Source organism: Cygnus olor, chromosome 22 (genome assembly GCF_009769625.2).
Source record: "Cygnus olor isolate bCygOlo1 chromosome 22, bCygOlo1.pri.v2, whole genome shotgun sequence".
NCBI classification, from domain to species: domain Eukaryota; kingdom Metazoa; phylum Chordata; class Aves; order Anseriformes; family Anatidae; genus Cygnus; species Cygnus olor.
In genome coordinates this window covers 4,618,945-4,644,320 of record NC_049190.1, presented here as the reverse complement: position 1 = coordinate 4,644,320, position 25,376 = coordinate 4,618,945, and the positions used below count along the sequence as shown (strand labels likewise).

At 48.0% G+C, this 25,376-nt stretch overlaps 3 protein-coding genes across 5 annotated transcripts in view; 2 read left to right on the top strand and 1 right to left on the bottom strand.

Moving 5' to 3' along the window:
• Positions 1–139: 139 nt before the first annotated feature.
• THYN1 (thymocyte nuclear protein 1) lies at positions 140–5,486 on the bottom strand. 2 transcript variants are annotated; one of them, XM_040534553.1, is made up of 8 exons: positions 5,286–5,486; positions 4,613–4,699; positions 3,381–3,610; positions 2,834–2,902; positions 2,045–2,137; positions 1,270–1,365; positions 482–632; positions 140–366 (listed from the first exon to the last, which is right to left on the bottom strand). In XM_040534553.1, the coding sequence occupies exons 2-8, from the start codon at positions 4,653–4,655 to the stop codon at positions 320–322; spliced, it is 729 nt and encodes a 242-aa protein (XP_040390487.1). In that variant the 5' UTR covers positions 4,656–4,699; positions 5,286–5,486; the 3' UTR covers positions 140–319. The 2 variants fall into 2 exon arrangements, with proteins under 2 accessions (XP_040390487.1, XP_040390488.1); XM_040534554.1 differs by having other exon boundaries at positions 4,613–4,696; positions 5,286–5,450.
• Positions 5,487–5,498: 12 nt separating this feature from the next.
• ACAD8 (acyl-CoA dehydrogenase family member 8) lies at positions 5,499–12,620 on the top strand. Of its 2 annotated transcripts, none has more exons than XM_040534547.1 (11): positions 5,499–5,637; positions 6,645–6,745; positions 7,127–7,296; positions 8,104–8,213; positions 8,462–8,538; positions 8,806–8,943; positions 9,340–9,475; positions 9,571–9,668; positions 9,867–10,019; positions 10,972–11,074; positions 11,916–12,620. In XM_040534547.1, exons 1-11 carry the CDS (start codon positions 5,556–5,558, stop codon positions 11,966–11,968), a joined length of 1,221 nt encoding a protein of 406 aa, XP_040390481.1. In that variant the 5' UTR covers positions 5,499–5,555; the 3' UTR covers positions 11,969–12,620. The 2 variants fall into 2 exon arrangements, with proteins under 2 accessions (XP_040390481.1, XP_040390480.1); XM_040534546.1 differs by having other exon boundaries at positions 5,554–5,697.
• A 658-nt stretch (positions 12,621–13,278) lies between these two features.
• The window catches only part of LOC121058679 (beta-galactosidase-1-like protein 2), a 28,218-nt gene continuing 16,120 nt past the window's right edge, over positions 13,279–25,376 (top strand). The window contains exons 1-7 of the mRNA XM_040534538.1: positions 13,279–13,402; positions 17,641–17,838; positions 18,850–18,918; positions 19,225–19,320; positions 21,448–21,556; positions 21,871–21,963; positions 24,789–24,870. Of these exons, the coding sequence (XP_040390472.1) occupies positions 13,320–13,402; positions 17,641–17,838; positions 18,850–18,918; positions 19,225–19,320; positions 21,448–21,556; positions 21,871–21,963; positions 24,789–24,870 (730 nt within the window). The 5' untranslated portion in view covers positions 13,279–13,319. The remainder of the gene's footprint in view (positions 13,403–17,640; positions 17,839–18,849; positions 18,919–19,224; positions 19,321–21,447; positions 21,557–21,870; positions 21,964–24,788; positions 24,871–25,376) is intronic.

The following is a 25,376-nucleotide window of genomic DNA, read 5'->3' as shown; positions in this document are numbered from 1 at the left end:
TGCAGAAAAATGCCCCTCTGCAGTACGTGGAACTGCACTAGGTCCTGTAGTAAACATCCTCAAGGAGGACGTACCTGTTTCTTTCAAGAAAGAAATTGTAGACTGTTTCCACTGATAAAAATCGATTAGCTGTGATTGATTCTAAAAGGCTTTATTTAAAAATAAGCAAAAATAACAGTGTCAGAATAAGGGCCATAAAGCTTCAAATCATGTGCAGACTTGTCGTTGTTGCTGTGATTGAGCAAGTAAACTTGAGAATTACGCTGGTTTAGGAGGAGGCATCAGCGGGCTGGGTAGAAGCTGTGCTGCTGGCAGTTTCTTAATGTGGCTTTTCCTCTTCCAGGCTCAAGACAAAATCAAATTCCTCTGCGTTGAAAAGGTAAGGAAAAAAAAAGGTCATAAGTGGAACTTCCTAGTTCTCTGGTGATGGCTGCCTCTCGGAAGGAATGGCACCGAGTCCAGAAAAGGAGAATGCTCTTACCTTGTGTCAGTGGTTGGATGGAAAGACGTTGTCTTGTGAAGAGCATCATGTTCTTCAGGGGCCCTCCATCTGCTTTGTGTGCCAGGTGGTGACTCTTGATTTCAGAAAGCGGGATGAAACGTTTTGTCATCCGCACAAACTGGACATCCACCTGAGAGGTGATGGGCAGCAAAGGAGCATGATTGGAGAAGGATATAGCATCCAGGTGTCACATTAAAACTTTGGGGGAATAAGGATTTTAAACGGAAGCAAATAACTGATGTGTAGTATCTTATAATGGTAATGGAAGCTCCTCCTTGCTCAAAGCGAACTCTCAGATATTTCTGGCAGGCCAGTTGTTTACATGAATCTTAGCACCGTGCATTAGAAACATCCATGCATGTGGTCACAGACAATAGAAAATGAAGATGCGGGTTACAGCCAGCCTGTGAACACTCACTGCCCTATAATTAAAGTGTGCCTGAAAACCATAGCTTTCTTTACTATGGACTGAGAGTGGTGCTTAAAGATGTTTCTTTCCTAACCCAGAATTCTGTAATGGTTGCAGAACTGACCTCCACGCAAGTAAGATTTGAAAATTTAGGGAGAAACACTTTGTCAACCTTTTGGAAGAGATAGGGGAAAAGGTAGAGAAAGCAATCAGTATTGGATTTTGTCTTGAGGGAGAAAAAGGTAGGGAGGGAGGCCTCAACAGAAGCTTCAGAAGATATGCAGTAGGTAAGAGACTCCTAATGGCACTGGGATTGCACACAGAACTTGAAACAAATGTATTGAGTTTACTACATTACCATGGACCATTTGGGGTTCTCTTTTCTGCTCGAGGAATCATAGTGAGGATCCTTCTGATCAAACTGTGTGTGATCCGGGTATGCTTCCTTTACAATCTGAAGCAGAACAGGAGAAGAATGTGAAACAAGTTCTGGCCAGTTAAATACTGTTGTCAGCAAAGGGTATGAAATACCCTTGAGGAAGCTGTGACTAGACGGAGTAGGAATAATACTGGAATCAACCTTGCTTTCCCTGAATTCCATTCTAACAGTGGGATATACTTCCTTTCCTTACATTCCTTGGCTGGAAGCACTGCAGAACAGTACGGATGTCAATGAAACATCATCACTTCTTTTCAGAGCAAAGTGGAAGGAGCACGTGGAACAGAGGAAAACTGGGTACGTGGGAACAGTATTTGTGGCAAGTCCTCCTCTTAAAGTTCTGTACCCAAGTTTTATACTACTGCCCTGCAGGCTCAGCTCAGTAGAATTTAGTGAATCAAATATTAATCAGATGACCTGAATGTGGAGCAACACTGCTTCTCTGGAACTGCTCTGAAATGACAGCAGGATAACAGCGGTTTGGTTCCATTTCTCTGTGAAAGGTGCTTTGCTAAGTCAGCTGTGCTTTGAAAAGTACATGGAGCCCAGATACCCTAGGATCATTTGCTGTTTTGATTATTTTTCTCTTTTACCACTCTGGATGTGAAACAGAAATAGGACTAATGAGCAGTTTGATAACCCACTGATTACCTTTCTCCGATGCTGAAACACAGAAGGAGAATGACGCGCTCACCTTGACAATGGCAACAATGCCAGGCTCTTTGCAGTTACTGTGATAGAAGAAGGCCTGTTGCCCAAGTTTCATGGCTCTCAGGAAATTCCTTGCCTGTCAGATTTAAACAAGATATGTTGAGTGATTTGTCTGAAGCCCTCAGGTTTTCATTATAAACAGCGAGAAACAAGACCTAACACCAGGACAGAGGTATGTGCTCCAGGGCTACTCGGATAAGCTTTCCTGCATGGGTTGTACAGATGTTTTACACTGCAGTGAAGTGAAGTACAAACAAGGCTAAAGAGTAAGATCCTGTTGGTTAGAAAGTATGAGGGAATGTAACAGCTCAGCCACCCTCATTCGGGAATAGCCAGAAACTTAAGGTAGCTGTCAGCAAACAGGCAGCAGAGCAGATCGTATTAGGCAGGGGAAGAGCGTATGGATTTCCTTTGCACAGGAGTCCTGGAACAGACAGCTGTACGCTGACAAGGCACAGTATTTGGTTGAGTACTGACTTGCTCAAAGGTGTCAAGGGAAATAAAAGCTGATCATCTGTTGAACTTGTTAGAGACTAAGCTAAAGAAAAACTGGTTTATTTGAGAGAATATTACCCAGCCTGAATCTACTTTTGACATAGAGGGAATTAAGCAGTTTTGACTCCTGACAGAATACAGCTGTCAAAGCAGGCAGACTACATAAAAAAAAAATATTTCAGCACTTCTAGCAAAAAGGGAACAAGTTATCTGTGAGGAGAGATGACTTTTTTCCAGTGATATTTCTGTGACTCCATCTTCGACATCTGCTCCTTACCTGGTAGTTTCTTACTCCATCCCAAAAGGTTGTCTGATTGGGCTGAGCCTTCAAGTCTTCAATGCTGAACTGCAAAACGGAATGAAAATACAGGTTAAGTTCGGGAGGCAGTCTGATCTTGGTTGCCTTATTGTCTACATTTTGCCTAAACGTTTGTTCCTAGTAGTGCTTTCAATTATACTACAGGCATCACAAAAGCTTTTTGGTTCCCACAGGTGTTAAAGGAGGAGCACTGCACTAGTGGAAAGGCAGAGCCTGAAATAGATGCTGTCCCCACTACCAAACCCAAGCATTCTGCAACCTGCTTTCTTCTTCTATTACAAATATCGAACCCCAAGATTGTCACCCTTGAAGAGCATAGTCTTATGTCCTCCTATTTCCAGGAAGACAGAAGTTTTTTGAGAAGTAAAGACCCAACGGTGTTGATATTGTGAACAGTCTGAATTGTCTCATCCTAAGACACTAATGCTGTGGTTGATAGTGCAACTGCTTCTATACTTTGTTGACTTTGCTAAATCAGAATACCAGAATGGGTATCAATGCTTACTTTCACATCCACTCCCTTCTCGAGCCTGCTCTCCGGCTCCGATTTCAGAAGCCAGTGACAATACGTTATCTTGCTTTCCTCCCCACCAGAGTCAGATTCTTTCGCCTTTTTCCAGTTCTTCCATCCTGACTTGGAACCCCCAGCTGAAGGTTTTGTGGGCTTTTCTTCCTCCTCCTTATCCTCAGTCTCCTCCTCAGTCTTGGCTATTTTAGCATCAGGCTCCTTTTTATCTTAAAAGAAACAAGAGAAAAAAGACCAGTCTGGTAAAACACATTTTGTTTCTGATAAGGACTGGTGCTGAAATAATTTTAGTCACCCAAGCTGCATTTACATACTGGTATTGGACTGCAACCAAAGTTTGGGGTACCCCAGGTGTTTACATGTAAGACAGTTGCATTACTCACAGGGTTTCTGAGTATTTCTAGTTTGCATTTGAAATAAGGATTTTTTTTTTTGTGGTCTGCACAAACATAACCTAAGTACAAAGTGTAATTTGAATTTTTATTAATTGCTTAGGAATCAACTGCAGACAACAAAGTTGAATTAGGTGATCTGAGGAATAACAAGAAAATTCAACAGCCAAGCAAGCTATTCCATTTACTGCAGAAGCCTTACATAAAGCCTTTGCTGTGCTACCAGCTCAGAGTGGGGTCCATATGCCTGTGTGTCCAGAACCCAAACAGCAAAAATGTAAGTGATTAAAGGGCAAGAAAGTGCTTATTTGCTGGAGTCTGTTCAGCATGTGAGGCACAGATAAGTCAACTCTCTAATTTTCTCATCTTATGCCTTAAACATCAGATAGTGCTGCCTCAAGTACAAGGTGCGGTTTTTTTTTGTTTGTTTGCTTGTTTTTTTTTTAATTTGGTTGGTTGGTTTTGTTTTTGTTTTATTTGTTTGGTTTGGTTTTGCATATGGTACCACATCATCTTCCTGCCACTACACTGGGTATATACTTTGACCATCTCTAACATGTGGGATCTGAAAGCTCCTAATAAACGGATGAGTCATGTTTCTTTACTGTCTTGTGCTGAGAATACACCGTTGTACCTATTTTATGTTTAGCAGACTTGTCTCAGTCACACATGGATGCTCAGTCCGTTTTTACAGAGGAAATGCTGCATCAAAGACATGTGGCTTTGAGAGACAGACGGTTAAAATGACTGTGTCTACTTTCACTGTAGCCTAGATCCTCACATAAGAGATGCTAAATTAGTTAGGACATCAGCACAGACCTGCTACTGCTCCTTTGTCTCTCTTTCTGCTCGGCCAAGGCATCTCTGCTCTGTTTGAATTATCTCCTCTTCACCAAGAAGCACCTGCTGAACGAGAGAAGAATACGGAATTAATGTTTACTCAGGCAAGCTGAAAAAAAGTAGAGGGAGCCGAGGCAGAGAATGCAAAAGCTGTACAGTAAGTGGAGAGTAAATACATCTCCTTCCTTGAGCTCAGCCATTTCCTGTATCAGTGCAAATCCTGGCACTGGTTGAGGACCACACCCTTGGTGTGTTGGAGGCAGGCAGGCCGGCCATAGCAGCGCCCTGATGGACGTTAGCAGGAGGGCTGCTGTTCCTTCTCACAGCGGGGCAGCTGCTGGAGGAAAGTCCCGAAGGCGCCTGGCCTCAGCGCGGCCGTTTTCAGCCCTGTAAAAGGAGCTGTGCTCTGAGAAAAGCTCCACCAGGCTCCATCCAGCCTCTCCCCAAGGGAGCCTGGCTCGGCGTGCCGAGATTGCTGCGCGCAGAAGGCCCGTGGAGAAAGGCAGCCACTTGGCCGCTCTCGCCCCTGCCGCCTCCTGTCAGAAGTTCCTTGGCTCTGAGCTGGCCTCCTCCAGCCGCAGCAGGCGGCAGCAACTTCTCCTCCTCCTGTGCCAAGCTTCTCCCAGCCCTCCCGGCCCGGGCTCCCCCTCACCAGCTCTGCGGAAGCCCCTTCGCCTCGCAGCGGGGCAGAGGATGCTCTCGCCTCTCCCCAGCTTCAGCTCGGGTGGAGGAAACACGCCGTCCCCCGCCCGACGGCAGTCGGAAGTCAGTGACCGTTATGCAAAAAAAAAAAATAAAAAACGCATCGCCTCGGAGGCTCGCCTCCTTCCCGCAGCCAATGTGCGAGCCGGGAGGCTCGGGTGGCGAGACTACAGCTCCCAGCCCGCTCCGCGGCTCCCAAGGGTGCTGAGCAGGGGCCGCCATGGCATGGCGAGCGGCCTCCCCTCGCCTCAGGGCCCACCTGCTGCTGAGCCGCCGCCGGGGGATCGCCTCCTGCATTGACCGTGAGGATCCTCGGTGGAGGCTGGAGGCTGGGGAGCGGGATGGCCTTCGGCCTCCTCACCGTGTGTCTGCGGGTGGTGGGGCCGGGGGGACCCCGAGGGAGGGAGAAAAGAAGGGAGAGGGAGGGAGGGAGGGAGGCTGGGGCAGGGGTCAGGGGAGGTAAAGAGGGAGGGAGCCTGGCAGAGAGGCCGGGGGGACCCCAGGGAGGGAGGGAGGGAGGGGGGCTGGCAGCTGGAGCCTGCCGGGGTCGAAGGGGGGGGACATGGCAAGGGGAGGCCGTGCTCACCCCCACGGAAGCCTCCTCCAGAGGATTTTCAGAGGGAGGCAAAGAATATCTCCGAAAGAGCCGGCGAGGCACAGCGGGAGGCTTGTAGGGAAGGCTGGCGGGGCCAGAGGTACCTGCTGCTCAGTCCTGGTGCCCTGTGACCGGGGCCTCCTCTGGTCCCCGAGTGTGGTCTCTACTAACCCGAGTCACAGCTGTGACCAAGCCTGACACCTCCAAGAGAATCCCAGAGCGCTTCCTGGAGGAATCACTTTGACATTTAAACATACATTTAGGATAAAAGCAGCAGCATCACTTAGGGGGTTCCTAAAATTCATAGGAGGAGCTAAAAAAGCAACTTTGGATCTCTGTGCAATTGGCAGATGCTGTGTCCAGAGGGTTTCTTTATTTTTTGCTTGCTTTCTAGCATCACTTCTTTGAAGTCCCAGGGCTGTTTCCTTGTATTTCTGCTGCCCTGCCCCAGTCTCAGAACACAGCAGTGAGTCGCCAGAGACATCTGGGGCCTTGGGTTTGTTTTGTTCCAGGAATGCTCCCTGCCAAAGCCCACTGCCCTCACCCAGCACAGATCCAAAGGCTCCAGGGAATGGAGAATTTGTCTCTGTAGCACAGACCGTGAACTGTTTGTGTTAGTTAAGGGCCCCTTTTAATTGTTTGAGGTACACAAGAGGTGGTAGCGCTTGCTGTCCCTGTAACAGACACCTATTGCATCTTTTCCTGGGTTTCTAGCATCTGCTGGTCTGACTGAGGAGCAGAAGGAGTTCCAAAAAGTTGCCCTAGATTTTGCTACCAAGGAGATGGCTCCTCACATGGCTGAGTGGGACGAAAAGGTATGACAGCTTCAGACGGGTTGCACTGCCCACTTTCTCCTCCCTTAGCACATTATTGCCCTTGGGTCTCACCAGGGGGGTTCCTGCAATAGCTCCTCAGTGCTGTAATGACATTTATAGGGATTTTTGGTTCAAGATGCTGCTGTAGCTGGGGTGGGAAGCCATGAGAAATTCCTTGAAGCCTTCCTAGCCAGGCTAGTCAATCATCTGAGAAATGATTTACTCCTGAAGATGGCATATATCTGTCTAGGTAACTGCTTGTCCTTTAACTCCCCCAATTAACTTAAATTCTGCAGAAGTTTGGGGCTGGACTTGGTAGGCTAGGTGTAGCAGACGTTGATCACAGATATCCACTTGTGATGTCTCTGCCTGTCCCAATAGGAAATATTCCCCGTGGAAACAATGCGGAAGGCAGCCCAGCTAGGATTTGGTGGGATCTACGTGAAACCAGACGTGGGTGGCTCCGGATTGTCACGACTTGACACCTCCGTAATCTTCGAAGCTTTATCAACGGGCTGTACCAGCACCACTGCTTACATGAGCATCCACAAGTGAGTGTGTCTGCACAGTGGCGGACGGTGGCTGCTTGCCTGAAAAATGCAGTTGTTCTGTGGGCTCTAAATCCAGCGTGAGACAGCTTTCCTCGTGCTGCTTATTTGTGGTTGGGAGACCGAGCAGACACGTCAGCGCGAGGATCCCTTGACGGCAGTAAACAAACAGGCTACAAAACCCGAGATGCCACCAAGAAGTAATTATAGCTTCATGGCACACAAGATGGGATTAAGTTCTGGATTTTGTTCCCCACTTAAGCTGTCTATAGATAGCAACCTGCCTGGAAAAAGCTTTTTTGCCTCGGTTGTGCTGTGAGAGTGCCCAGAGGCACCGGCTGATGCTCGGGCCTTTTCCTGCTTCTACAGGCACGTTCAGTGACGGGCTCACTTTGCACACCGAGATGGAGTGATGTTGCCTCCTTGTTCCACAGGCGGTTTTAAAACGAGACAGTAGAGCTTGGTGCTGAGGGGAACACTGAGCGTGTTAAGTAGGAACGTGCTGTTCTACAAGGCAGCAAGCCTGTGGTGAAAGGAGGGCGATCTGCTTCCTCCCAGCCTCTGCAGCGTGTAATTTTGTTCCTTTTCAGTGTGCGTGGGGGCAGCTGGAAGGAGGGCTGCCTCCCGGGCTGCTTCAGATTAACTGCAGCAGAGGTGGAGCAATAAGCTTTCAAGCCTCAGCGGTTTTGTGGAGCCAGGTGGAGCTTTGTTCTTCTGTTGAGTCAGGGATGTTCTTGTATCACCCACCCTCCTTCCAGGGCCGTGTTCACATACACTTACCGTACTGCTGCTCCTTCTCTCCCGCTCCAGCATGTGCGCTTGGATGATTGACTCCTTTGGCAATGAGGAACAGAGGCACAAGTTCTGCCCTTCACTCTGTAGCATGGAAAAATTTGCTTCTTACTGCCTGACAGAGCCAGGTGAGCATCCTCAACCAAAATATCTTCACCGGTCCTTCACTCCTAATGTGGTTTTATCAGACCTGAAAGTTGCGCGGAGCTGGGGGCGAAATGTTTGTTTTCACGTTCTCCTGTGTAATCACCACAAGATCAGAAGGGGCTGGTGAATACAAACCTGAGTGGTTTGGGGTGTGATTCCCAGGAGAGTGTGCGGGCTCCAGCTGCAAAGGCCTCTTGCTACATTTCCTGCTCCCTTACCTCCCAAGCAGGAAGTGGAAGTGATGCGGCCTCCCTGCTGACCTCTGCCAAGAGGAAAGGGGACACCTACGTCCTGAATGGCTCCAAGGTACCTCTCTGCTCCTCTTAAAGCTGCTGCATGGCACTGCATGCACAAGGGGTCCTGGGTATCACCATGCTTTCCATTTCCTACCGTCTCCTCATCTCTGTCTGTTCCCTGAGCTCTGCAGGACATTCACCAGGGCTTAGTACAGCTGGGTCACTAATTACCTCCTGGCAGTGGGCTCTTTGCCCCTCTGTCTCTGTACCCCACTGCTGCGGCAGGCTCAGGGCTAGCGTTCGATAGCGGCCCCTTTCCTCTTGTGCTCTTCTGCAGGCGTTCATCAGCGGTGGAGGTGACACCGATGTCTACGTGGTGATGTGTCGCACAGGAGGCCCAGGCCCCAAGGGCATCTCCTGCATGGTGCTGGAGAAGGGGACGCCGGGTCTCAGCTTTGGCAAGAAGGAGAAGAAGGTGAGAGACTTGCTCTTTGCTTCCTTGGGGGGAATGCAGGACAGAGATGAGCTTGTCTGCAAAGCACTAGGCATCTCTTGTTGGATGGGACCAGCTTACCAGCCTGGCATGTACTTTTCCAAGCCACATCCAATTTTGGTGAAGTTGCACAATAATTTTTGCTTTGGTAAGCGGAGGATTTTGGTCTGAGGAACACCAAGGTTCATTGGATCTGGGCCTCTTCTCAAAGACACTCCAATTTGTAGCTCAGCACACTGACACCAGACTGCACAGACCACAGGCTCAGAGGTGCTCTTGCAGCAGCTTCGCCATGAGATCAAGGGTTGGGAGCAGGATGGGCAGCTCTCTGCTGGGAGCTGGATGTGTGCAGCTCCTCAGTGCTCTGTTTCTTCCCAGGTGGGATGGAATTCCCAGCCAACTCGGGCTGTGATCTTTGAGGACTGCGTTGTTCCTGTTGAAAACCGTCTGGGAGCTGAAGGTCAGGGCTTCAGCATTGCCATGAAGGGGCTGAATGGAGGCAGGATAAACATCGGTAAGAAAGACGGCAGATTCAAGGGAGAAGGGCAGGGTCATATTGTCACCTCTCTGCATTAGCTTCACACTCACACTGTGGGCTTCTCCCACCAGCTTCTTGTTCGTTAGGAGCTGCTCATGCTTCTGTCCTCCTGGCTCAGGAACATCTCACTGTCCGCAAGCAGTTTGGGGAACCCCTTGCAAACAATCAGGTAACCTCTCCATCAGCTCTGCAGTCCCTGAGCTGTGCTTTGTCTGAGATCTGAGCTTCAAGTCAGGACTGTGCTTTTCCGAAGTAACAAAGTGTGTCAGGCCCGAGACCTGCCTGCAGGTAGCGAGGATGTGGTTCGGGGCACAGCCCCCTCCGAAGACACCGACCTAATTTTTCCTCTCGTGCTGTCTGCTGGCAGTACCTGCAGTTCAGGCTGGCGGAGATGGCGACGCGCCTGGTGGCAGCACGGCTGATGGTACGCAATGCCGCGCGGGCGCTGCAGGAGGAACGGGAGGATGCAGCTGTGCTGTGCTCCATGGCCAAGCTCTTTGCTACTGATGAATGCTTTGCGGTAGGTTACTCAAACCTCACTTGGCATCATATCTGGAAGCTTGGAGACCGCTCTTGGTGCTCAGAATGTCAGAAAGAAGTTTAACACTATCAAGCCCCGGCCCCAAGCATGTTCACTGAGCCAGAAGCCTCTTTTTTAGGACCAGGATGTTTTATGGGACAGAATTCTGCACCCTGAAGAGGCAGCAGTATTAGTGTCTCCAGAGTTCAGGACTCCTGGCTCCTAGTGCTTTCTGTATTACTTTCTAGGGGACCAAGCAGGGAGACAGGACAGGGAGTAGAGCATTTTTATTTTCAAGGGTTAATACGCATATTACATGCTTATCACTCATAGGTAGCAAGTGATCTTCCCTAGACCACTGAGAAATAAAACATTATCACAAAATGTGCCTGAAAAGAGAAAGCAAGAAGGAACAAAAAGGAAGGAAAGTGAAATCTGCACTGTGACACTTCCTAAATTAGTGTCATTTAGAAGCTGTCATATTTTCTCAGCACTCTGCATTTTTGCCACGTATTTATTATGTTTTCTGTCCGAAGTTGATAGATAATGATAGATGGATTCATGTTTCAATAGAAATCAAAGAACTGAACGGATTCCTCAGTTGACTGGCCACTAGATGGTGATCTGTTGTTTTGTTCTTTATATTAGTAGCACCATGGAAATGCAGCAAAAAATGCCTTTGTTAAGTAAAGCATTTCCTGGTTTATATGCTTATAGTGTTGATATAAATGATATAAATGCACCATTAATGTCCAACAGCACTTAGGGAACACGATAGCATTGGGGGCAGCACTGATGGGGACTGAAAGCTCCTTGCTGTCACACCAGACTGTGAAGAGATGAGGTTAGGTGACCAGGAAAAATAGAAATGAGCCCAGGTTCCTGGGTTCTTACCGAGCTTCTGTGCTGACTTGTCCTCAACACCACGCGAGTCGCAATGCTGTCTTCTTAGATCTGCAACCAGGCTCTGCAGATGCACGGAGGCTATGGCTACCTGAAGGATTATGCTGTGCAGCAGTTTGTGCGAGACATCAGAGTCCACCAGATCCTGGAAGGTAAAACGTTCTCACTTGCAGTGCCTTGGCCGTGTACCAGAGGAGGACGGGCTGTCCTGGGGCCCCTGCCTCCCACATGACTGACTCTAGGGTTTCAGAATCCACTTTTGTTCTGAGCATGAAGTGTTCCTGGATGTCATGTGTATGAATCCCCTGGCCAAGAGCTCACGGTTTGTTCTCCAACTATCTGGAGAAGTCACTGTGTAGTTTAAGAGGCTTACAGCAGGGGGAGATCTTTCGCTGTCATTGTTAGCAGTGCCTCTGTCCAATTTTAACCAATTACTCCTCCAAACACCTGCTGATGGTCCCCAGCCATTCCTTTCCCAAGATTCCTGTTTACCTTCCAGTCTTTGATATTAGGTCTCTGGCAGTGTCTGGGCACAACTGTGTGTGCAGTGGCCATTCCTAATCTCAATTCAGCCTCCTAACCATTTTGTTTTCCCTCCTTTGAAATCCCTTCACCTCATGGTACCTTGTAGGGACACAATCTTTCCTATACTAAATGGGCCTACAGTCTTTCTGTATGTTGTATATGTAACACGTAGTGAAGTGGAGAACCAAGCTGTTGACATAGCTCTGGTTCTGCTCAGTGCCTGGTGCCCTCATCCTCTCAGTGCCCAGATAAAAAGAAGCACCAGCAGCTATCCCTCTGAACCCTGTCCTGAGCAACATGCTGGCACTCACCAGATGTATTTTGGCCCAACACCTCCAAAAACCACCTCAATTGCTTCACCTGGAAAGAGCTTTTCTGGGCTGTAGACTGAGGATCAGGGAAGGATTTTTTTTGCCCTCACTGGGGGCAGAACCAGACTGTCTCTAAACTGCCTGTCTTTTGCTGCAGGTACCAATGAGGTGATGCGGATGATTGTGGCCAGGAATCTGTTACAGGTGTGAAGCCGAGGAGCTAACCTCCAGCCTTCATGTCCTCCGTCCGTGCCAGCAGGGTCCGTTTCCCTCCCCTGCTCTCTCCTTGGGAGCAGAGTGGAGGATTGCGGGGTGCCAGCGGTCTGTCTGCCTCCTACTGGAGGGCACCACAGCAGGACACTGCCCACAGGCTGCCACAGCACCCTGTGCCTGGCAGGGCTGCTGCCACCAGGCTGGCGTTGTGCAGCCTGGAGACACAGCTCGCGGCTCTGAGTACGAGCCTGCCTGCAGATCCTGAGTTTTGAAAGAGAAGCACCACCTGCTGCTCCTCTCCGCTGAGTCGGGACAGAAACCGGACCAGCGAAACCTTTAGTTTGAAGGAACCCATTGCTCTGCTTGGAAACCTGTCCTCCTGGACGCTAAACCTCCGCCGGGGACAAGTTCACTGCAAGCACCGCACCTCTAACCACTGCAGAAAGGGATCACCTATTAATTGAGGAGCTTGTTAATTGAGCCCCATGTTTATTTAGAGGCACTCCTCTTCCCTCAGCACCCCTCTCCTGAGGTACGGGCGCTAGCCCCGCCCTACAGCGGTGGGGAGCAGGGAGCGGGGTCCCGGGGGAACCTTGCATCTGAGCAGCTCTCCCTGCGGTGTCTGTGGGAGTAAAACATTGGTAAACCCTGCTGCTGGTTTTCCTTTTTTTTCCTCACAGTATTTATTTTAGCTTCCTTTTTCTGCATATTTTACTTTCCTTTTTTTCCTTATGCAGTTTATTTTACTTTCCTTTTTATTCCTCACAGTGCTTATTTTCCTTTTCTTCTCACATTTTATTTTCATTTTTTTCCTCACATTTTATTTTCCTTTTATTCCTCACACTTGATTTTGTTTTCCTCTTTTTCCTCACATTTTATTTTCCTTTTTTTTCTCACATTTTATTTTCCTTTTTCCTCACACTTTTTCTTTTTTTCCTCACACTTTTTCTTTTTTCTCACATATTATTTTCCTTTTTCCCTCACACTTTATTTATTTTCCTTTTCCCTCACCCTTTATTTATTTTCCTTTCCCCTCTCACTTTATTTCCTCTCCCCTCGCCCCTCACACCACCCCTGTGACCCCCCCGCACCACCCAGCGCAGCCCAACCACCGGGAGGACCGACGCACACCACCTTCACCCCCCCCCCCCCACGGCGCGATTGGCACCGTCCCCCAGCTCCTCCCCCCTCCCCTCCCATGCGGGCGGCGCCCAATGGCAGAGCCCGTTGAGGGGCAGAGGGGCGGGACGAAACCAAGGGCGGGCGGAGCGGCCCAAAGCCGCGCTGAGGGCGGGGGGGGGGGCCGCGGCGGCAGTGCCGGGCCCGGGGCCGGCTGCGAGCGGCCGCCATGTGGCCGTGCGGCGGGCGGCGGCAGCGCCGCCTCGGGGGCGCCGCGGTGCTGCTCGGCGTGCTCTGGCTGCTGGCCCGGAGGTGGGAGCCCGCGGCCGGGTTTGCGGGGCCGGGAGAGGACGGGTTGCCTCGGGGGAGGGGTGCTGGGGTTCGCAGGGGGAGCGGGGCTGCAGCCCGCGGATGCCGTCGGTAAATGTCAGTAGGTGCCGCGTCGGGGTTTGTGAGGTAGGGCAAGGGCGAGGGGCCCTCGGGCTCCCGGGGAGGGCGGGGGGGTCGCTGCCCGGCGGGTTTCGCGCAGGGCTTCCCAGCGCCTGAGGAGCCCCCAGGGGTGCCGGTGGCACCCAGCTCGGCTGCCGCCCCCTGCGCCTCCTCCCACCGCCTGCCCCTCGGCCCCTTCCCGGCCTGGTGCTGCCCGCTCGGGGTCCCCTCAGCATCACCACAGCGCCCGCTGACACCTGCAGCCAGCCCCTGCCCGCCTTCCCTTCTGCCCCCTCCTGCCTTCTTCTGGCCCCCCGGAGCAAGGAGAAGCTGTTCGAGGCTCGGAGCCGACCCCTGCATGGTTCAGGTCCTTCTGCTGGCGATAGTCCTCCTGCCAGAGGCACCGTGTCCCCGAGGGAGCTGCTCCGTGCATCCCCGACAGCACAGCGCTAGAGATAACAGCAAGGCTGGTGGCGACGCGCCTATTTATCAGCACCCAGATCCTTTTTACGCCTCGCATGTGCTCTAACGGGTTCTTAAATTCACAGGAGCAAGTTACCTGATTTTCAAAGCTACGGAAGACCCCTGAGAAGTCTTTGCTTGATTAGGAGCAAAATTCTGCTGTAGCTGGGCTTGGATTTGTGCCACGTGTGTTCTTAGCAGCGGATTATTGAAAACCGATGTATGGTAAAAGCACAGAAGTCTGTCTTCTCTAAGAGTGGATCTGCTAAACACCATATTCATCGGCGCCCAGTGTTTTTTCTTTGGCTCAGGTCACCTGAGAATGAACTGTGCTATGAGGAGCACGGGTCCAAGCCATGTCAAACGGAGTCGGGACCTTGGTTGCCACAAGGCAGCGAGCAGTGAGTGAAGGCAACTTAAAGCTTTCACTTTTTTGAAGGCAAAGGATGCCCAGAATAAACAGCCAATTCCTCTGAGGCAGCTCTAAGTAGGGCTTATAGATTAACTGCAAAGTCCTCTGTCCTCTGAAGCACGTCCTTTAGTCTTGCCAAGGAAAGCTAATAGCTTTGATGTTCCCTACCAACACCCCGTTCTGACTTTCTTTTCTGTTAGCTTTTTCTCCCAACTGTTCTGGGTACATGGCAGGCCAATACCAAAGCTAAATCTCATCTCCGATGCAGAGAGAATTCAGCTGGGCTTTTGTTTCATAGGCATGAATGCCATAGTGTAGCTGTCTGCCTTAGGAGTCAACTGATGACTTTCTTATTCCCCTTGGAGTGTTTTCTGCTTCAACTTACATCAATTACAACAACTTACAACAATTGCAAAGATTCTGCTCTGGTAAACTTGGTAATCTGAAGCTAAGTATTTCTGCAGCGCAGTCTCACTTGCAATGTGGTCCTGGCTTCAGAATTTGTGTCCCAGGCTGCTTCATGCTTTGCAGAATACCCAAGAATTCTTTCCCGTGACCTCTGTGAGATGGCTGGCTGGAGGTATTCCTGTCCAGAGGTGGTGGCAATGATAACCCTTCCAAGTTCAGTGACAGTGAGGGAGAATTAGTTACAGAATGTGCAGTTGTGGTGCTTCCCCACTGAGGTCTCTTTCACAAATCATAACTGAGTTGCTTTTTGGGACAGAGGCATGTTGGAGATTAATTAAAAAAAAAAAAAAAAGACTTCCTTGAGTCAGGGAGGGAATGGCTACAGAGGGACAAAGTAGGCCAGTAAGCTTTAGCAAAAGGACAAAAAAAAGATTCTTTGAAATGTTCTGTCGTTACAGAAGTGAGAAGAAATCTACTGGGAGCTATGCGTTGCTCTCAAGAGCTGGTACAGAGCCCAGGGGGGCTCTCAGCTATGGAAATCCAGCTCATGGTAACAGGATGAAACTCTGCTGAGTCAAGGAAGTTTTTTCTGGAGAAGCAGCTTGAACAGATTGTAGCGAGAGATGCGGATTTCAGGATATCCAGGGTAATCCGTAGAAAATCTGGGGGACTTGGAGGCTTCCTACCAGTCCTCTTGGGTGAGAGAAAGCACTGGAGCCGGGGAGGTTTGAGGTTGGGAACTTGATGAAAACTTGCCAACTAAGTTCTGCCCAGGATTAAGAAGATGAGCTTAAGTGATTTGTTTATTTTTATCTGGCCACATCTGCTTCCTGAGTGCTGCACTCCCTCTGCCACCGGTGGCCCAGTTAGCATCAGTGCTGTGTGCAGGTATAATTTAGGGCTTTACCTGGCTCAGAAACGGATTTGAAACTTATTTATTTCCAACCTAAACTTCTGTAATTGGAGCTTTGCATCTCCTGACCCCTCTGAGCTTTCAGCCTGGGGCTCGCCACCAAGCACCGCAAGCAGATAGATACAGCTGCCCTTTCAGGATCCGACGTGGGGAGTTTCCACCTGTGCAAGACTGCAAGTGGTAGCAGAGAGGCAGCCAGTTCTGCGTCTGGATTGAGAGCCGCCTCCCCTGCTGGTGAAATTCACAGTAATTCCCTGGGGGCAGTGCTACTGTTTCCTAGCCTTAAGTCATCATTCTCTGACTGTATGCGCTATCTTGTGTAGATAAGCATTTTTGATCCTGTTCCTTCGCCCTTTCAATATAGTAGCTACATATTTTATGCTTATTTCCCCCAGTTGCAGCTGCGCTATCCTCATAAAACCCAGCTTTGCTGTTACTGCACCACCTTCTGACTGGGATGTGTTACTATTTCCTTGCTCAGCACTACTTCTTGTAAGCGGTTCGATAAATGCACGAGTGCTCGTTGACCGAAGGCAGTGAATTTCTAATTACACTTGCTTTTCCAGGTATTACCCATGCCTGCTGCCTGTTGTTTCAGAGGCCTGTGAGAATGCTGTGCTACACAGGTACTCTGTGCTTGTCAGCCAGCCCTTGCAACCTGGTCAAAGTCTTAGCTTTAGTTGGCTTGTAGTGCCCTTGTCTTGTGCTGGAGGACAGGTAAATCGCTGCAGGCTCCTTAGTAATCCCTGTAAGGTGTGAATTCTAAAAAGTCCTCCCCCTCTGCTAACAGTCGCTCTACAGATAGAATAGAAAGCAGCCAGAGGCTTAGGTATTTCCCTCTCCCAGTGTGACATTTCTCTGAGATGTGTGGGTCCCTCTTTTCTCAAGACTGGAATTCATTTCTTGCATCTGGCTGTGATGATGTCTCAGAGGAACAAGCTGCTATTGTCCAACTCTTTTGTGTATTCAGAGTCATGGAACTGGGGTGGTCTGATGGAGGCAGTGTAACTGGTTGACTGGTTGATAAAAATATCCTCTTGATTCAGCCAAGAAGGACCAGGGAGCCAGGAAAGGCAATAGGAATAGTTTCTTGCATGCAGGAACCAACCTGAATGGAGCTGTGATAGCACGAGTATTCAAGCTGGTAAATGCTTTGGAGCCTAGTGTCTCATTTGGTCCAGTTCTTTTGCCAAACAAGTTATTAAGGAATTAAAATAAGCAAATACAGGCAGACATAAGTTTGTCAGCAGACTTGGTCTTGCTGAGTGATGAATTTGATCCAGGGGTTTTCTTTAAATTGAGGAAAAGGTTTGTTCCTAGTGGACGGGTGAGGATTCTTCTTCTTCCATGCCTTGAGTTGGAAGGCATCAGAGCGGTGCTCGTTATCACAAATACCATGTCACTCCAACTCTAATGTTAAACACGCTTCATAGAGACATCCATTTTTCATAAGCACAAGGCATTCAGGGTAGCAACACTGAAATGCCATTGCTGTTAGAGTGGGGATCAGAAAGCCAGTGTTTGTCATCCTACAGCAAAGCAGGAGGCCTTAAATGTCATCAGTTATAAAAGTTTCTGCTAGTGTTGTGAGCGAGAATTTCCCCATCTCGTGTTTGCAGCAAGTTAGTTTCACGATCTCTGCCCGAGTGTGTTACGTTTCAGTTGCAGAGCGTGGCAGAGTGGCTTGAGGCAGTCAGGATGGAAGCTGTTAGCGAAATGAGAATTAAATACGCATCTTGGGCAGCTCTTTAACCTGTTTTACAGTTTTTTGAAAATCCTTTATGCTCTGTGTGACAAAAAGCGTCGTTTGCCTAGGTTGGAAGGTGAGAGCTGATCCTGCCAGGTGGGCTGAAATGAGCAGTCTCTCTTAGGGGAGCCGATTTCTTTACCAGAGGCCAGATGCTCATCTCTCTCTTTCTCTTCTAGGTTTAACTGGAGTGAGCTGATCCCTGTGCGGTTATGGGGGAGGACCCTCGGCTTGCAGACAGAAAACTCTCGGTTCCTGCTGGAAGGCATGCCTTTTCGCATCTTTGGAGGCTCGATGCACTATTTCCGAGTCCCCAGGGAGTACTGGGAAGATCGCATGCTTAAGATGAAAGCCTGTGGTTTAAACACCCTCACGACGTAAGTGTCCCCGCTCTCTTGTCTCTGTGACGTGCACCTAACAGCCAACTCCCTGCTCCGTGAGAGCTGGTGGGGCCATAGCAATGTCTTTTGGTACTTAGTATGGGGAAGGACTAATTCCTTGTTCTGCCACAACCTTTAGCATCTGTTCTCTGCGTTTCCCTACTAGCCTGTTAGGCGCTTCCCTGAGCCAGTTTCTCCAGCTGGTGGATGTCGGCTCTAGGCTTACGTGTTCCCTTGGTTCCCGTTTTTCCCTGTTCTTTTGTGCTGTGCCAGCAGCTTTACCCCGAAGCAGCCTGTGGATCTTCCGTAGTGCCTGATGAGTGGGATTCCCAGCCAGGATGTTTAGGAACAGCTGAGGAATGCCCGCACGAAGTGTTTAGGGGCCTCTGTGGTGACCCGAGTGCTGCGTTTTTGGGAACGCTGCTCGGTCACTGTAGCATACTGAAAAGAGTAATGGGGACTCGAGTCTTCTTTAACCATCACACGCTGCAGTACAGTCAAACACAGACCTGACACTGATCAAACACACCGGAGGGTGCCTTCTGAGTGCTGACACGATGCGGAAGGGTCAGGCCCTCAGCATAGCTGTGATTCAGAAGCTGCTCTGGAGAACGAAAGATCCATGTAGACAAGGCCTGAATTTTAAGGTGACTGTAGCCTGTGTCTTCAGAATGTGGTTTACATAACTACAATGTCTTTTAAGGTAGATTTTTCACTTAAATGTAGACAGTAATTGCCATTTCTCTTTGGTGATCTCACCACATTTGACAGTCTTGAGAAACTCAGGTACTGCAGAGAACAGGAAAAGAGCCTTAACAAGGAAAGGGCTTATCAGAAAAATGAAAGAAAGGCATGGATAACATTTAAGCAGGGACTTTGTGATATGTACATGCTGTAATCACTGAATCTGTTACTAATGAAGGGAGTGCACAGATTTTTTTTCAGCACTTCACAAACACGGTGCCGTTTTCAGCACTTCATTTTCACTGCCCTAACTCTGCGTTTCAGGTATGTGCCGTGGAACCTTCATGAACAAACAAGAGGGAAGTTTGACTTCAGTCAGGACCTGGATCTAGAGTATGTGGTACAGACAACTCTATTATTAACTACTCCGGGTTTGAGGGGAGGGTGTGCATGTTGATTCTGGATGAGGATGGCATTTCCAGCAAAGCCTGTACCTTGATCTGGCAGTGGAGACTCATTTCTTCCCCTGCTTTCTGGAGTCCTGGGAACTTAGAGGTTTAGCATCAATCCAGTATAGTTGCTTCATTAGGCAATTATATTCTGGTTCTGATACCTAGATTTCATGGTGATTGGCACATTAGGAGTGCACGGAGTAGGGATTCTTCAGTCAGACAGTAATTACCTTGTCTGCATCTCTAGGGCCTTCCTTTCGCTGGCAGCTAAAAATGGGCTGTGGGTGATTCTGCGTCCGGGACCTTACATCTGCTCTGAATGGGACCTCGGTGGTCTGCCCAGGTAAGTGCATGAATAGTTCAATTGATGCAAGCCTTTGGGACTTGGAAAATAAAGAAAACACACACAAAAATCATCCGATCATACAGCTGAGCCTCCTTCAAAGAGTTAGAATGGATGTCTATTAGATGGGAACTACTTGCTGTGTCCCCAGAGCAGGTGAATACTCATAATGTTGCTGAGCTCTCCTGTGGAGCACAGACAGTAAGTTTGGAGCCATAATCTTTTCTTTGAGCAGTTATTTTTTTTTTAATAATAACTGTGTTATGGCTTAATGGTCACAGCAAGAAAATGGAATTGAGGAAACCTATCTTCTATTGCTGTTGCAACTTGATTGTCTTCATATGAATAGTAATATTTGCAGCTTCATGTAAGAAGCTTCATCTCAGGTCCAGTTTAAAAGGCCTGCTAGAACATATGCATGACATGGCTGGCACTAATAACGTCCTGTAACTTTTCCAACCTCCTACTGTATTTTCTCTTAAATATGCAGCTTGTTGGTGCGAGGCTTTGAGAGCTGTGTTGAATACGTCAGCACTGAGGCTTGCCTAGTTACTAGATCCCGGTGGAACCAGTGCCAGGTTATGTAGCACTTGTTTTCCTTACCTTTAAAGAGCGTAAACCTCAGTGGAGACACTTGACAAAATTGGGGGATTATTTCTTTTAATCTTTTCATTGTTTTTCAGTATGCCCTGCCTTTGGCATCCTGCATAGTTCAGGTGCAGAACTGTGCCTGTTTGTCAGGGACTTACTCATGATAGCATGAGTGTTAGCATGGCTGCTAGTGACCAGAGGTAGTAGCAAGTTCTGTATTTCATTATGAGAAGTGCACATGTTGTCAGTTGGTGCCAGGTCACTGAAATGCTTCTTTATCAGGCAAATAAAAAGATTCTGATAAAGAGCAACTGTCCTAGTCTCGTTTTACACACAGGGAAGCCTAAAGAGGCTGTGATTTTTTGTGAGCCCACTGAGCTGAAGGTAGTATGCAGGAGCTGAGTCTTTCAAACCTCTAGAATATCTGTTAGTTAATGCCTTTTGCAGAGGCAAGGAAGGTGCAAGCTTACTCTGCTTAAATTGTTATAGCAGCACGTTATTCTGCGCTTAAACAAATTGCCCATTTCAGTGTTAGCCCCAAAACAGCTAACTAAATCTTGTAAATCAGCAGTCGAAACCATGGGAATAATTATGGGAACCTTTGCTTTGAATGATGATTGGAGTTTTATGAGGGAGCACTTGGTTGTAGAGCGCCCTTGGGGATGCAGGGAATTCCAAGTAACCTTTAGAGTGGTAAGCTTACCTTCAAGTCTTACTGGGAAAGTTAATGAAATGAGCTTACATCTCAGTGCTCAGGCCTGAAATGCAGAAAAAAAAGAAGGGTAACAGCTTGGCAATTGCAGTCTGGACTCCTCATTTAACAGCATGAGTGGTGGGTAGCCCCAGTTAGTCAGATTAGCTTTACAATGATTCTGTAAAAACGTCCCTGTCTTGAAATGTCCCGTCTTTGCTCATGGCATACATGGCCAGGCAAATGCACTCCGTGTACGCCAGGTACTTGCAGTTGTGACAGGGGTCCTTCCTTCAGCAGTGGAAGGAGGGGGTTTCAGACCCTTCCTGTGTTACAGCCTGCTGTACAGATACAAAGTCTCTTTCGTACTTGTCTTTTTTCTCTTCCATAATCTCCACTGAAGCCATCAATTAAGCAAACACTTTCTCTTGCTGTTGCGAACAGCTCCTGAAAACCAAGCAGGGCTCTGTTTTACCTTCTGCATTATCTCCATATAAAGGTCTGCTGCAGTAACTTTGTTTCCACAGTTATGTTTTTGTAGTGGAAAGTATCTGGCATAACATTCAGCTTTTAGTTTCTGCTCAAGAGGAAAAAACTTTTGACCTGCAATCTGAAATGTGTGTTGGTTGGGCAGAGGGTTTAAGAGGGAACTGAATAAACCACAAATGGTGTTGTTCACTGACTCACTGTGTTGTCCGTACCTGCACTGTGCGCTTAGCCAAGTGACACAAAAGGATTGATGATTCCTGCCCAAATATGACTTAATGTCAGTGAGTGGTGTTACCTCTCGCAGTCTTGACTGGACACGAGACTTTAATAGATTCTGGTTGCTGCTTTTCTTGCAGTTGGCTGCTGCAAGACCCAGAGATGCAACTGAGGACAACGTACAAGGGCTTCACCGAAGCTGTGGATGCCTATTTTGATCATCTACTGCCTATTGTAGTCCCTCTTCAGGCAAGTACAATCCATTACCCTCTCTGACCACAAGTGGGGATTATCTACACAGATGAATGCTGGGCTGTAACAGCAGCATGTTGAAGCAACAGCAAGTCTTCCAGCTTCACTTTAGGAACCGCTGTCAGCTGTAGTTGCCGGTGTCAGCACTGCAGTTTGAGCCATTTGATTTTGTTCTGTAGACTTTGGGAGGAGGTGAGGGTGGGGCTGACTCCATTTGAGACTCGTGCATCTTTCCTGCAAGCCAGCACCACCGTGATTTTGGTCCTTCTCACTAGAAACCACGGTGAACCTCTCCTTTTCTTTTCCAACAGTACAAGAAAGGAGGCCCCATCATTGCAGTGCAAGTGGAGAATGAGTATGGTTCCTATGCCAAAGACCCAAACTACATGGCCTATGTTAAAATGGTAATGTTGGCTCGTTTACTTATTTCTGTGATGAATCTCACTCATAAACCGCCTTCCTTATAGCACTTTCTTCTGAATAATTTTTGAGCATGACTTAAGGAAGCCTTGAAAGCATCAGTGTGTAATCCAGATGGATTTCCCCCGGTATTTCTTTTGGTAGAGGACAAGACCCTGTGTGCACCTCTCCCTACTGACAAACCAGAGTGCTCATGGCTTCCAGAGAAGAGGGCGGTAGGGAAATGGAGTATCCATAATACACAGCTGGCTTTGAAGAAGCTGTCTCCTGCTGGTCCTGTTCCGCTTCTCTTGGGCATTAAAGAAGGGTTTCTCTGTTCTTGTGTAATCTGAGGCTCATCTTGTGTAATCTGAGGCTCAATGTCAGGCAGGTTCATTTGCCTAATGCCTCCCTTATTCTTGTCAATTGGAGACTGATGATTCCCTTCCTCCAGGCTGCGTGATCAAGTGCTGGCCAGTGCCCAAAGAGGTGAGGCTCTCCAGGCGAATCTAACACGGGTCTGACTGACCTGTTCGTTTTTCCCGGTACAATAGTAAGGCAGACAGTTAACAAGATCTGCAGTATGTCTCACAAGGCTTGTTTTCTTTTAAATTTCTTTTAATTGAATGCCTAAAGTGTTACAGCACCTAAGAGAGGTTACCTATCCAGCAGTGTGTGGGTATATACTATGAACTGTGTGTTCCCTGCTCCTCTGCTACAGCATTATCAGATCCTTCTGAAACTTTTAGGGTACTCAAGCGTTACCCTGAACGCCCTGAGGGTAGTTCTGGATCAGGTCATCTTATTGCTCAAAATGTATAGAGGCTCTTTAACCAAAGAAATGACATGGCAAAAGTCCTAATCTGCTTAGAGTGGTGCTTGTTTCTGCACTAACTCTATCTTGTGGAGCCTTTTAATACTGCTTAGAAAGTTAAATATGGAGTACACAGAGTTAATTGCCAGCCTGAGCTGATACTGTCAAAATTGTCTGTTTTATCTACATAGTTTCCCTCCTGATGTCCTAGACTCAGTGATAAGCATGTAAGTAAATGGCTTTCAGGGCCCTAGATGAATGGGGCGTAGAGACTGTTGTGTCTGAACAGTGTGCCAACCCGATTCTTGCTTTTCTGTATCTCAGTGATGAAAGAGCTTATGATGCTTCACAGACTTGTTGGAACAGATGACGTTTCCTTGCCAGGCCTGTGGGTGTAATTCTGCAGTGCTGTTTTGTTAGATTCTGGTATTGTGGGCAACGTACATCTGAGGAATTCTATTGTGGTTAAAGAAAATGTGGGAAAGCTGGATTTGCAGGGGGTTGGAACAGGGCCTGTTGAGGTTTGGGCCCTGAGCTGTGGATCTGGCAAGCTGGTTACTTCACATCTGCACCTAGCATGTATTACCACGTTGTGATCTTCCTGGAATTAGTATAACCCATTTAAAATGAGCGAACAAAAACCCAACAAAACCAACTCACACAAAATCTGAAAGCCCCGTCTTTATCTTGCTCTCTTGGGTGCAGTGTCTTCACCTTCCAGAATGTTTAGGCCATCAAAGGGTGTGCTGCCACCTCGTCCACACAGTGTGATCTGGGATTAGCTGAGCACACACCTGTGTCTGCCTCAGACGCTGCTGCTATTCCTGGTTTCTCTGCTGCACCCTGAAATCCTGCAGTGCATTTCAATGCGTTTCAGCTCTCTGCCATTTCTCTAGTTTGCACTTGATGAATAAAAAAAAAATAAAAGGAAGGCAATAAACTTAGCACTAAATGCAGTGCTCCAAGAGTCATCTTAATAAAACTCATTAGAAATTCCAGTGTCTTCAGTAGCTGATTTTTATCAGGTAATAGTAGCTGTTCAGGTATTCATTTAGTGATGACACGTTGATAAACTAGCCAGGTTGTCTTAACTTGGAATTGGGTTTGTCTTTTCTAATGCAGATAGTGCATAACGCTCAAGTCTGCTCTGTCTGCACAGCGTGTATGGGCATGTGCAACCTGCAAAGCTTTGTTTAAACACAGCAGACATTGACTAGTTGGTGCATGTGACACGGGTGACTCCTGTGTGAACTCCTGTATCTTTATCACCATTTTACAGTTAGTAATTGAGTATCAAGAGCTTGAAGGCTTGTTTTCAAAGCTCCTTGAAGCTGATGGAGTCACTTTTGATGCAGGTACAATGGGAAGAGGGGTTAATTTGCAACTAGGAGTTCCTAACCCCTCTTTCATACATCAACCACTGTTCTGTAAAAGGACAAGCGTAAGAGAACACTCCTCATCAGAAGAACCTTGGGTGCGCGTGCGTTGTAAAAAAAGCTCAGAGTGCTATTGCAGATAGTCCTGTGATATCGAAGATCCCATAAATTCATTCAGGCAGGATTATTCAAGAGCAAAGATACCTGAGCTGTCCTGTGATGGATACATGCACTAGCAAAACAACATTTTTCTCCTATCCTCTCTCTTCTGTTGTTAGACTGTAAGGAATGGTGAGCTGGTTTTTTTCTACCACCTAAAGCTTTATTTTCGTGGAATGCAGTGAAATTATTAAACCAATCTCAGAAGATAAAATCCTGATGTGTCAGTGAGAAGCTGATCCAGCTTTTAAAAACAAAACCGGATTTTTCAGTTGTTTTTGAGCTGGAAAAAGTAGGCAGGGAAACTTCAGGAGGAACAAGAGGTGTCACAGGAATAATATTTCTTACAGGACTATTACTGATTTCAAGTTCCTGTCTTGCTTTCCCTAGAGAAGGTGATAATGTACTTTAATGCTTTAATGTCCTGACAAATACAAAACTCAGGCCGTTAACACAAAGGTTTTCCCTCTTTTTAATTTAGGCTCTGTTAAGCAGGGGGATTGTGGAACTGCTGATGACCTCAGACAACAAGAACGGGCTATCCTTTGGCTTAGTGGAAGGAGGTATGTGCTTGTAGGAGAACCAGGTAAGGCCATGTTCTTTGTTGGGGCAGCAGATGAAATCACAGAATCACAGAATGTTAGGGATTGGAAGGGACCTTGAAAGATCATCCAGTCTAATCCCCCAGCCTCTGAAAGGAGAGATGCAGCCTCTGAAGGAGAGCAGATCTGCCGAGCTGTGCCCCTAACTGCGTGTTCTTTCTGTGGTAGGAGCTCCAGCCATAGAGGAGGGACCCCTTCAGCTGCGTGGTACGCACACCAAACAAAACTGGCCCCTTCTCAGAAAGACTCACGAGTACTGTTTTCATTATAGGGTGTAACAGTGATTGCAGGATTGCTCCACAGGGAGGCAGCCTCTCTGCTTTCAAGCATTTCAGATACGTGCAGACTAAATGTCTTATACAGGGCATCAGTTACTTCCCAGTGAGGTTAGTCAAAAGATGGCAGTGCCTAGCACTTCTTTGTGTTGTTTCCACCAGATTAAAGGGCTGCTTTTGAAAATACTACTG